Raw genomic sequence first — 13,486 nt, 5'->3', positions numbered from 1 at the left:
GAAGCCATCCTTTTTAAAGTTACTGTGATGCTGAATTCAGACTCCCAAAAAATACATGTTTTTTTTTATCTCAAGTGCAAGCCATTATAAAGTTTGGCTAAGGTGTATACATACAAATCAAGTTATTATGTAGGAATGGTTTTCCTTCTTCAGTCCATGTGACCATGATGTTTAACCTTCCATGTGACCATGTTTTTCAACCTCTGAAGTCCATAATCAATGGGTTTCTCCCTTGCTCCAAATACAAATTGCTTTAAAAGAAGTTTGGTAACATTAGATAGTGGAAAATTCATGTTATTGTGCTCAGACAAAAAGGAACAGATGGACAGGTGTATGGATGGATTAACAAGATCGTAACATGATATATTCTGCCTTACAGAGGCTATGCAAAAATGCACTGACCATAAAGGATAGAATTCTGTGGTCCTTTAAGAGTCTTTTAAAGACAACTATCAGAGCACTACCAACAACAATCAATCTTAGTCTCCTTAACAAAAGCATATTATATTAAATAATACATACAGTCCATAAACGTTCATTCCCATCCTGATCAAAGCCCTGCAAGGAACAATTTCCTCCCACTATGGCAATGGGTTGGTCAATGGTCCCCAGCTTCCCTATCGCAATGGCATTGGTTCCATCTGGAGTCTGTTAAGATTATAAAACAGAAATAATTTATGTTAGTCTGGAACCTGAAAAATGAAGGATAAGCACCAGCGACCTGCATAACTAGGTGGGAATTTTATGATGAGAAATTAGACATGTTCATCCAGACAAATTAGGAAATTTGCAATTACGAACAGAACAAATTCAAAACAAACTGATCTGAATCTCAAAGAATTAGGAAATTTCATAACATATTATTTTTAATCAAGAGGCCTAAGTGGGTTTGAGATCACTCACCTGGCTAAACATCTGCCCAGTAAATAGCCAAATGTCTGACCAAGTTATCGGGGTTGGTAGGATATTTTCTGCAGACATTCCTTATGGCCCTGTTCAATTGCATGCCATAAATTAAATATTTCAAGGTTTCACTATTTTTTTAATCTTTATCTGTATTTTATGACTGGTCACCAATCTAAGGGCAGGTCAACATCATATCTACCATTTGAAAGTCCTTGAATGCCAGGCTCCTTTTTGTCCAGTTTGGTGGCATTTTGTACAGCAGGATTATTTAGCCAAATAATTAAAAGTGACCATTTTGTATGGCAGATAAATACCACTTGTATAATACCGAAAACTCTTCAGGCCTGTGTGTTTTCTGTCAAAGTTGGTCAACTTCTTTGAGTGGTTTCTCAAAAGAATTTGCTAAAAGATTTTTCTAATTTTGCTAACAGCAAATCAATATCACTTGTATAAGCTTAAAAGCTCTTTACTCCTGAAAGCTTTGAGCATGGTTCCCACGCTTTTCTAAATATAAATTTCCAGGTCTTTTCCAGGATGAAATTAGTTTTGTCAAGGTTAACATATGACCATTACTGAATGGAACTAAAGAACTGTTTGGATTATAAAACATGCATTTTCCAAATCTGAAGATGTTTCTCTTTCAAGACTCTCAAAAACATATATGTCAGAAAAGATCATCTGGCAAATACCCACAAAAGGAGTCGCGTGATAGAAATCTGACTATATTCCTATAAATTGGCATTTAAAGCTATTTCAATGTACAGAATACAAATCTTAACTTTACTTTGCTGACATGCATTATGTTAACTACATGGAAGCAACATAATGAGCATAAATTATTTTGTTTCCTTTCAAGCCTTTAATTCTAAAGAATTCTAGAGCAATATATGTGCATGTTATACATTTCAAGTAAACATTTCCTATCACAGTATGGAAAAAAAACAATAAATGCAAAATATTAGAATCTTATCTTGTAACGGAAAAAGTTTAACCCTGAATTTTAATGTGTGTCGATAAAATCTCAAACAAGATTTTTCAACTGACCTAAACTCTTTTAGATGATTTGGTTGTGAATTCCATCATTAAAAGATATTTACAAAAGGATTGATTTAAATTTTGACAAAAGACCTTCAAAATTATATATTGTTGTATAAACAAGGACTGAATTTTCTGTAAAATCAACTTGTATTCTTGCAGTTTAGTAAACCAGTCCCAAAACCTGTATTCATACATGGGCTCTTATTGTTGATTACTATACAACAAAAGAGATGACCATTTCCCATTTCTCCTACATTCTATTTAAGATCTGAAACCAATGCTTCAAGCTACATGTCACTGAGTATTAGTTTTGCACCAAAGTTCAGCTCAGAGATTCTACATTTTTCTAATCCAGGTTTCCTCCGAATATTTCAACCTCATTTTTCACATTTGGACATTTAGGATGGAGTGTGGGTTCAGAGCATTTACATATAAAAAATGTGGAATCTGCCATCACCAAATTTAAACTATGTTAAATCGACTTATACCAACATGAAATCAATAGGAAAATTATTTATTTTCTCAAAAATGGCAAGTATTATATTTGTTATGTCTTTTATCTGCTGACAGACTAGACGAAACTCAGCATTGACCCGGTACTCGCCATTTGAGTTAATAGTCACATGACTTCACAACTATAAAAAAACAAACAATCGGAAGTCCAATAGCCACGTAATATCAACAACAAACTCTTTTTTTAATGTCACTGTACAAAATTTCAGCTATATTAAATCAAAGTCTGATACTTTTTGTAAAAACAGGGAAGAACATATAATTCTCAACATATTTATTTCGAGAACAACTACACGAAACTTGGCCAGTCTGATTCATCAAGCAGAGTAGTCTGGTTTCCTGCTTTGAATGCTCCCGGCGTGAGAGAGCACATATCAACGTGGTAGTCACGTGATACAACGAAACTCTGGAAGCAAGTCTCGGAATAAATATAGAGAGAATTTTGTGCTCTTTCATTTTTGTAATTTTATTACAACCATTATATGATATAATATTTTTTCCTACAATATTTGAAAATGACGGTTGTGAGATTCTATGTGCTCATGTGACTAGCAATCAAAATCGCAAGTGCCAGCTCAAATTTCATCAACACATTAATTTTATCATCTCTCAGCAGATGAAAGACATAATGATTTTAATAATTTTCATATCAATTTTATGCAGGTATAACTCGATTTAACAACATTTAAGTTTGCTAGTCCATTCGCTAAGTGGCTATGCTATAATGCCACCATGTTCTCCTCTTGTGATGCTAGATGGGTTTTCATACCTTCCAAATAAAAAAATATATTGGTACTGAACTGTGTGTGAAACAAAAAGTCTACCAGACAAACCCTAATCCACTGAGCATTTGGATTGTCTCAACAAATATATTTATGGCAAGCACCGTAATTATCCATACTGCAACCTCGTAATATTATGGTTAGAACTCAATAACTGTAACTCACGATCAGTTCAGTTAAGACTCAATTATGTAATTGTTTTGTGTGTCAAGCTGTGGAGGGAAATTCCTGGGTTTTCCCGACTTTCATCAATATTTGCAAAATTCAAAGACTTTTCACCGTCTGGAAAAAATTATCATTTCTCCCAACTTTTTCCCAATTTCTCAGTAGTGTGGAAACCCTGTTTGAGTCAAATTTTGTTTTCTGAGGAAAAATTAGTAATAGGTTTTTCCATTTTTAATAATGGTGGCCATATTTAATCGCAGGTCAGAATGTATTCTGACATATTTGGTCAAATTCAGCTTTTTATTCTTTGCAGCAATGGCAGTCACATTTGATGATAGATCTGCATCATTTTTTACAAAGATCAATTCTAAAAAAAAAAAACCTTGATGACAGGGTGTTTTCTTTAAAATTTGGTCTAATTCTGCGGAGTAGTTCATGAGAATATGTTCAAAGGTTTTTCTATTTTCAGTAATGGTGGCCTTATTGAATTGGCATCTTTTGTATACATTTGGAAGCACTTCAAGCTAGGATGCTTTCTGCTGAACTTGGTAAAATTCATTTGGGAAAGTTTCTGAAAAGTTATTTAAAGGTTTATATATTTATAGTAATGGTGGTCATATTGATGGCAGATCATCTTCATTTGTAATAAACTGAAAGCCCCCTTCAGAATGCTTTGTCAAATCAGGTCAAATTCTGTTAAGAATTTTTTAGAAGAGGCTGTTTAATAGATTTTTTTCTATTTTTTGTAATGGAAGCCATATTTGATGGCAGACCGGCATGAATGAAAATAACAACTGCTGATAGAAAAACACATATTATACAAATTATAAAATTTCAGAAAAAAATTCCTTTAAATAAAGTACAACAAATGCATTGAATGAAACTATTTATCAACAACTGCATTGGATTTTGTGAGACAGTTATTGTATTCACCAAAATAACAAAAGCCAGTCTCATTTGGATCCCTGTCTGAGTTAAGGATGATCATTGTAGTACTGAACCCAAAGTTGTGAAATATGTCTTGAAAAAACTGCAAGAAACCAACATCAAACAAATCCAGTCATATAAAATCAACAAAAGAGGAATTCACTGAGTTAACAGACTGAATGAAATTAATTGAAGTCTAAATTCAAAACCCTATCCAGTAATTCTGTTAAAGTTAAAAATTAGTCTAAATTAATTCATGTTGACCATGCTCTTCATATAAATATAAAAAATATTCCTGTTTACAAGGAAAAAATGTTGTTAAAAAGAAAGGTCAGCTGAAAAACTATCATTTATTCTTGAAATATTGATAACACTCCCAAGTAATCTGATTCTGAATTCATCATCTTGAAGTAGTCCAATGGATTTCAGTTGAAAAAATCTGAGGCAAGATGGAAGTAAGAGATCATCAGCACAGATGAGGCTACATGGAGTTCTTACAGTTTAAAGTCCAATCAGGCAACAAATTCTTCTAATTTCAAAATGTTTTAGTGATAAATATGTCCTTTAAGATTGACTATCTATAAAACATCAAGAAGATGAAATATAAAAAAATAACAATCTAGTTCATAACTTCTTTGAAAGTATTTTAATTTACATAATTATGTGATCAGTGTAAGGTAAAAGTGCCAATAAAATAAAGAAATTTGACAAAGTCAAGGCATGTATGGTGGAAGAACCCCTCTCCAATGATAGGCATGTTGGTGCCACTAAACTTTAATTCCCTGGGCAAAGCTCCAATCCCTTATGTGATCATCTACTATGAATAATTCATGAATAACTAACTTATTTAAACCATATGAACATGCTTGCGTGGTAAAGTATACACCACACCATTTTGTATATTGCTTGATGTTGGCAAGAGGATGTTATGGTTGACTTAGTAGATTACTGACCAAAGGGTTGATGACCTTGACCTCTGATCCAGGCATGTGGTCTTGAGCAAAAACTTAATTTTCAGAACCAATTATATTGTTATCAGACTTACCATGGCTGATATCTGGCCTTTATACACCAAATCAATAGGCTTCTTTACTGCCTTACATTCAAGCCATCCACAAACTTGAGTCAAGGAACCTATTCTAGAACAAACGTTATTCTGCTAAAGGACCTTGAAAATTTTACCTGCAAACTAATAGGCCCTTTCCATACCTTAAGTCAATGTATAAAATTATTAACTAAAAAACACATTTCCTTTCAAAGTTGCCTTGCTCTTTGAACTTTTGACACAAAATCAAGTTGTTTTTTTCTTAACAAATTTGTAAATCATCCATAAACTCTGGTAAAGGTTCATAATCAAACTGTGAATTTTCTTATACATAAACCATTTTTCCTTTTTCAGTGACAGTGACCTTGACCTTCAATCTTATAACCTTAAAACTGATAGGCTTCATCCTTAACCCAAGTGCAAGCAATCTGGAAAGTCTGGTTGAGGTCTGTGATGTTCTTGTGAGGAAACAATATGCCTCTTTTCAATCATAGTGATACTAACTTTTTGACATTTTAACCCTAAATTGATGGCCTAGGGTTCTTTCTTACCTGAAGTACAAGCAATCTACAAAGTTTGCTAAATGTAGATCGTAGAGACCTTGAGTTATTATGTGGAAATCATTTTGCTCTTCTTACCAATCACATGACATATCTTTAGTCCTTTTTTGGACCTTGAAATCAACAGAGTTCTTTCTTACCCCAAGTGAAAGCCATCCACAAAAAATGTGGCATCTGCTGATGGCAAAGAAATGGAGTCATTGTGCAGGAAAAAAAAATGGCAACAAACACATGGATGCATTGATGGACATCATAATATAATATGCCCCATCTTATGGATGGCATATAAAAATACACTCTAACTATATATATATATATATATATATATATATATATATATATATATATAGTTGCATATATCTGATTTAATTCATATTTATTTAATTGATTGTCAGTTTTACACTTTTTATTCTATTATATGCTATTATAATGTAAATGTATTCACTGGAGATAATACTTTTCCAGAAAATTAGTTGACTTGAATCATTTCTTAAACGCCAGGTGTTGATCTAAATCCCGACCTTGTTTCAGAATTTGTTGCAACCTCCATAAACAAGTTCTATTTTATTTTGAAATGATTGGTTGTTGTCAGGGTCATTTTTGGTGTATGTGACATAAACACAACCACTTGATATCCCCCTTTCGATTTCTCAGTTCTAGTTTTTCCATTACTGTGCATTTGTTAGTTTTAATAGAGATGCGTAGAGAGAGATTTCTCAGTTTTGGGCTTTTTACACTGATGTCAAGTTATTTCATCGTAGTCAGATTTTGAGTTATAATTTTCTTCAGATCAATTGAATTTCAAAAGGATTAATTCTTTTTTCTCTGGAAATATTTTGAGGAGTGCTCACACAGAAATTTTGGAAAGACAATGCTTACAAATTTAATTTGGATTTCCAACACCAGAGTGTCATTATTTGTATTTCTACAAGGAACTGCAGATAAGCACAAAACTGACTACAGCATACATCATCGTCATCCATCTTGGATTTTCCATCAGGATTTGAACTTGAAATTATTAGAACATTTATTACTAGGACTTTTGCAATTTAATTTGTGGATTATTCTTTGATTATTTTTGGATTTGATTTTTGAAACCATAAGTTCTCTTTGTCTCATTATTACAGAATTTTTCCAGTGAAATAAATTATTTGTTAAATTTTAAAAAGCTTGTTGTTTTCACTCTTTCTGTGTTCCTGTTTATTCGAGCCTAAACACATAATAATATATATATAATATATATAAGGATGCTGACATAAAATATCAATATACACTTACATCTTTATAAAAGAGGTCTGTATTTTTGTCAATGTCATATACTAGTAAGTTAGTTGGAGTGCCGACAGCTAAGATGTCATTCTGAATATTGGAGTTCAACTTCCCTGCACAAACTGCTGAAACTTGCTGGTTGATACTCAACAGACTGAGATCCCCTTCATTTGAAAATGTCATGAGACCGCCTCTCTCTGCACGGTTGTGAGGGTTATGGATGAAAACCTGAATGAAAGTTAATGTTACAAAGTTAAACACTGATATGGTGCACATAATAATTTGAGATATTTATATAAACCCTTAATGAGAAAATAAAATTGGTAAAAATAACAAACCCTCATTTTAGCATCAAGTTAGGAATTGTTGTGATGATAACATTTAGGTTTATTAAATTAATGTAGTTCATGTAAAAATGCTCTTTTTGAGCATTAAATCTAAATAATTTCTGCCATGAATGGTTTATACAGAACACAATGCTTGCAAATACATTATACTTCATAAATTTCTTACAAATATGAAAAGTACTACCAGTACTATAAAAACAATCTTCCTCTTACCAACATTTATGTGTGAGAAAAGCTGCCTGCAATGAGTACATGTACGTTCAAGATTTTTAAAAAAATGATTGATATATAATTGTCCTTTTTGCATATGACATCTTCTTATTATGGACACCTGTTATTATACCCAGGCCTTGAAGAAAGCATGGGGGTACTGTGATGCAGTACTTCTCTTCATCCATATGTATGTAATGAAAGGTCATATGTGTTTAATTTTCTTGAACTCCCCCACAGTTATAATTATAAGTATGAAACTTGGGTCAGTGTTGTCTTATGTGGGTAAATTATGTCTGTACTTACGTAATTTTGATCATGCCCTAAGGGTGGAACTTGGGGGTGTATGGGTGTAATTCTAAATAAATTTCAAATAGCTGACCTGTATGTCTTACATATCTGAATTAAATAACTGACAAGGCAATATATGTCCGATTGGCACCCTTGGGTGATGCCCTAGGGTCTTTCACCTCCACCTTTATCTGCTACCCCTCCACCTTTATCTGCTACTAAGAGAAACCTCCGTATGATAAATAGAACCAAACTAATACACAACATCCAAGCTAACCTAACAACTTGCTTACTTCCTACCGCAGAACAACTCGATAACTGTTTGCGCTCATTGCTAGATAAACATGTCCCAGCTACCAAGTGCAGAGTATCAATTCAAAAGTGTTCTCCATGGTATAGCAGTGTTAAGGACCAGCTTCGCACTGCTAAAAGAGACCGCCGTAAAGCTGAGAGGCTCTGGCTTTCCACCAGACTCACTATTCATAAGCAAATCTTTGAAGTCACTAAGAAGAATGTCACAAATATAGTCCATGCAGCGAAATCAACCCACTACACTCCTAAGATCATGGAAAGTTCCAGCTGCAAAGAGCTCTTCGAGATTACTAACAAGCTAATGTCAAGGAACAAATCAACACCACTTCCAACTACCTTCTCTCCAGTTGTCGTTCCGGACATGTTTGCAGATTTCTTCCGTGACAAAGTACAAACCATTAGAGATAAGCTTGACACCACAATTTCAATTGACTCGTCGTCACCATACAGTTGGGATACAGAAATTTAGCGGCAACCATTAGCAGCATTTGAACCTGTCTCTATGGATTTTGTACATACAATCATGTTGAAGAGTGCACCAAAGTCATATGAACTTGATCCAATTCCAACATCACTGCTGCTTGAGTGCTTAGATCCAGTATTGCCTTCACTAACTGATGTTATTAATACCTCTCTCTCATCCGGGGAATTCCCATCATTTTTCAAAACTGCCATTGTAAAGCCTCTGCTGAAGAAACCAACACTAAACCATGATGATTTAAAGAACTACCACCCAGTTTCTAATCTCCCATTCATATCAAAAATCTTAGAAAAGGTTGTTCTATCCCAGCTTGTATCTCATCTAAATGCAAACAGTCTTTTTAGCAATGTACAATCTGCATATCGCCCTAGCCACAGTACTGAAACTACTCTTCTAAAAGTAGTTAATGACATTCTCTCTGCGGTGGATAGCAGAAAGATTACAGTCCTCACCCTCCTTGATTTGTCTGCAGCATTTGACACAATAGACCATGATATATTACTTCACCGTCTTCAGCATGTATTTGGATTCATGATACAGCCTTACTGTGGTTCAAGTCCTACTTGGTCAACAGGACACAAATTGTATCCGCAAATGGAATACACTCCAGCCGAGTTGATCTATGTTGTGGTGTTCCACAGGGGTCTGTTCTTGGACCTGTTCTCTTCATTCTGTACACTCAGCCGCTCTCAAGTGTCATAGATCATCATCCAGTGTCTCACCAATTGTACGCTGATGACACCCAAATATACAAATCTAGCCACCCAACTGAAGTTGATGCTACCATCCAAGGTGTAGAGAGGTGCATTTCTGATGTGAAATCATGGATGACATGGAACAAGCTACAGATGAATGATGATAAAACAGGCCATTCTGATCACAACACAAAGACTTTCTCATTCACATCCTTTACCTCAAACAATAAATATCAGCAATGCCAACATTAAATTCACACAATCAGTATGAAACCTAGGTGTTACTCTGGACAGTACTCTCACACTGCACCAACATGTCATGAACATATGCAAGGCTGCATATCTTGAGCTGAGACGCATCAGCTCAATTTGCAAATATCTTTCACTTGATGTCACTAAAACACTTGTGTGTTCATTAATATTTTCAAGACTGGACTATTGTAACTCAATTATGTCTGGTTCATCTCAATATCTACTCCAGAAACTTCAAAAAGTTAAAAACACAGCTGCTCAGATCATACTTAGAGTACCACGATCAGAGCACACCTTCCCGCTGCTCTGTACCCTACACTGGCTATCCATGTGATCCAGAATCAAATACAAAATTTGTTCTCTGTGCTACGTTTCACTGTCGGACTCTAGTCCGACATACCTATCCGATCTCACCCATGTGTACACACCAGCAAGATACTTACGCTCCTCTTCTGACAATCGTGTACTCATTATTCCCACTATGAAAACAAAGTCATATGGACAGCGTTCTTTTGCATACCAAGGCCCAGCAATGTGGAATGAATTGCCCACTGAACTTAGACACAAAGACACAGTGATCACATTCAAGAGGGCTCTCAAAACTCACTTATTTTGACTGCAAGAACAAACTTAAAGACCTAATAATGTTTCCTACCTGAAATATTCTCAGCATGTTTTTTAATTTTTTAATGTTTTTCTAATTTCATGGTGTTTGTTTTTGTAATAATATTATTATATGTTTTTTTATCTTATAGGTGTTGTCTAATGTTGTAAAGTGCTTAGAGCTTCTAAAGATTAGGCGCTATACAAAGTCCTCATTATTATTATTATTATTATTATTTCCCTACCAAAGGGTGATCAGAACCAACTGTCCGACACCACAGACTATTAATTTCTGAAATCTAAGAATTAAAAATGTCCAAGGTGCTAGTCTGGGACACATGGTTTCTTTGTATTTTAAAACAAATGACAGGTAAGTTCTAATTTTCATGCTTTAATTACTTTGCTGATCTTTATCTGACCGTTCAAGCCAACAAGACACACTGAATACTTGAATTATTCATATACATCAGGTGATACATCACGCTTACAATCAGTGGTCACTGATAAATCTGCATGTGTGCACATTCTATTACTGCTTGACTGGGATAATCAACCAAATTATCAGCCAAACAAAACACTTAGAACAAATCTAGTAGTATTTTAAAAGGCCTTGTTATATTTTGTTTATTTTTCACCCATACACCCATGAGTACGATCATCCTTGATTTCCAGCCAGTCAGCACCATTAAATTAATGTAATGCAGATTACCAACATTAGTGCCAGTTTCCTGTAAAAACTGATTAAATGACAGTAATGACTCTTTAACTTTTAGCTGCTTATAATGCGAAAAAACTTCCACATGTGCTACTGTGCTTGAAGTGGAGCAAGTATCCTGATTAATGCTGTGTTTATATTTAAATGACAGAAAGTATGTTAAGACACTATTAGAAGTAGTTGTCAAACAAAATGGTGTTTACTATGGGGAAAAATGAGTGTTGCTAAGCTATATTTGTAAGGACGGTAAAACGATAGATCCAGAGAATGAAAATTCATGAAGAAAGAGGAGATAATTAAAAGTATACCACTCAGTCTAAGGTAACTATTCCTACTATGAGACATTAGTGAGACTTGGGCAAAAAACAATGTGAAATATTATACAAGTAAAGAAATCTGCAGTGACATTATGATGGGGTTATAATTATCCATGACTTGAATTCATTTACTCTGAGGAAATATGTTTTCCAGTTACTGCAAACAAAATTCCAAACTGACATAGGATGGAAATTCAACCAGTACATTTTTCACTGGAGCTAACAAATATGGGTTTGAACCAGTCAAGTCTCATAACAGTTCTGGATCTCATATGGCCTGTGCAGTACAGTATATACATGACCAGTCAGCATGTGCAAAATATGAGAAGTTGGAGTTGTTTATGTTCCACTAGGTATGTCCAATTTCAATAAATGAGAATGAACTGAAAAATAAGGAGAGCTATCTTTAACACAGTCCTCATGCAAGCCATTATGGTTGTTGTTGTTGTTGTAGGGTTTAACGCCATTTTTCAGCACAAGATAGGCTATACATGGCGGCCAGTATTAATGGTGGAGGAAGAACCCAGGAAATCCCCAGAAAGAACCACCGACCCTCGAGAAGCTACTGGCAAGCTTTCTCACATACCCACATTGGCCGAATCCAAGACTCGAACCTACGCAGACAGAGGTGAGATGGCAGTGATCCGTAACGGAGAGCGCTTTAGACCACTCGGCCACTCGGGGCCCCCCTAGCCATTATGGAAAATGATTTGATAACATGGAAATGATGTTTGCACTCCAAGAGAACAACGTTGTTGAATTTTGTGTTATTTACAAGAACAAACTTGAGCCACATGACTTTTTTCTTACAATTGATCAAGTCATGAGGGAAAAAGTTAAGAAAAATCAAGTCAGTCAGTAGCAGAGGTACCCATTATCTTGGTCAAGCACCTTGACTATATAAAAAAATGAAGCCATCTGAGGAAATAAATGCAATGTAGATTATTTCTTTTATTTTCTAAATGATTAAAGTGTATACATCTCACTGAATCTAAACAAGTGATTAAAATCTATGACAAAATGTAATTAGTTTTTTTTATTTTTATTTGTAACAGCAGCTGTATTTGATGACAGATTGGTATCATTTAATTACACTTCATTTAATTACACTTCACAGCCTATCATTGCAGGATGATTTCAGTAAAATTTGGTCAAATCTGCTGAGTTGTTATTGAAAAGAATTTGTAAAAAATTTCTTTTTCAGTAATAGTGGCCACGTTTCGTTGTGAATCAGCAACATTTGTATACCGTTATTACTCTTAATACCAGAATGTTTCTGTCTAACTGAGTCAATTTCTGCTGAACAGTTTCTGAGAAAAAGTTTTGTTTGATTGTTTTTTCTTTTCATTGTTTCTAAAGATGCATTTCAAAACAGATATTTCCTGTGGTATTTTTTCTGGCAGTATATACTATGGTACTTTTCAATCACACCAGTACATCGGTTGCTTCAGTTAGTAATTTCTTGTAATCTTGTTTTGAATTTATTGATACTGAAAAGCAAAAGTCATTTTTTGGTTGTTTATTAGTGAATGTTTACAGGATTGAGAATCAGCCTAAGACTGTCAGGACACCAGTTGCTCTTTGTTTGATTTTTACATATATTAATTTCTCTATTTGACTAAATATTTTTTTGGTTAATGGAGTCAGTGTATTTGTTTTATGCTTACTGTCCATCTCTAATAAATATCTTGCTCAGATGTTGTCACTGACAACATTGGCAAGCCACCCCAGAGTTACGCTAACTGTTAGAGCAGTACTGTCGCTAGAGGAGTGTCGGCTTCAGCGTCAACAGTATCCATTTTTATCCATAAGCTCTCCAATGTCAGCACAGTTTGTAGTGTAAGCTGAATCATTTCATTTTAGTTGTAGTTACAGATGACAACTTATGCAACATTTAACATACACATAGCAAATTATTGTACTATAATATAATTGCAGGATAAGATGGTACATATTGTGATATGTACATAAATACTGAGGTACACCACAATAGAAACATTATTGTGGTACCCAACTCTTCAGTAATGACAAAATTTTATAGCAGATTGGCATCATCAG

The 13,486-nt window shown here is 34.4% G+C and overlaps 1 protein-coding gene across 1 annotated transcript in view; it reads right to left on the bottom strand.

Annotated features, from left to right (window-relative positions):
* LOC149785525 (BBSome complex member BBS2-like) overlaps positions 1-13,486 on the bottom strand; it is a 78,877-nt gene that overhangs the window by 58,454 nt on the left and 6,937 nt on the right. The window contains exons 3-4 of the mRNA XM_089979330.1: positions 7,215-7,433; positions 523-648 (exon numbers count right to left, since the gene is read on the bottom strand). Of these exons, the coding sequence (XP_089835456.1) occupies positions 523-648; positions 7,215-7,433 (345 nt within the window). The remainder of the gene's footprint in view (positions 1-522; positions 649-7,214; positions 7,434-13,486) is intronic.

The sequence above is a fragment of the Sinohyriopsis cumingii genome, chromosome 13, assembly GCF_028554795.1.
Source record: "Sinohyriopsis cumingii isolate HCF-2022 chromosome 13, ASM2855479v2, whole genome shotgun sequence".
Taxonomy (NCBI): Eukaryota; Metazoa; Mollusca; class Bivalvia; order Unionida; family Unionidae; genus Sinohyriopsis; species Sinohyriopsis cumingii.
The sequence above is the reverse complement of the archived record's forward strand: the minus strand, read 5'-3'. Positions and strand labels throughout refer to the sequence as shown.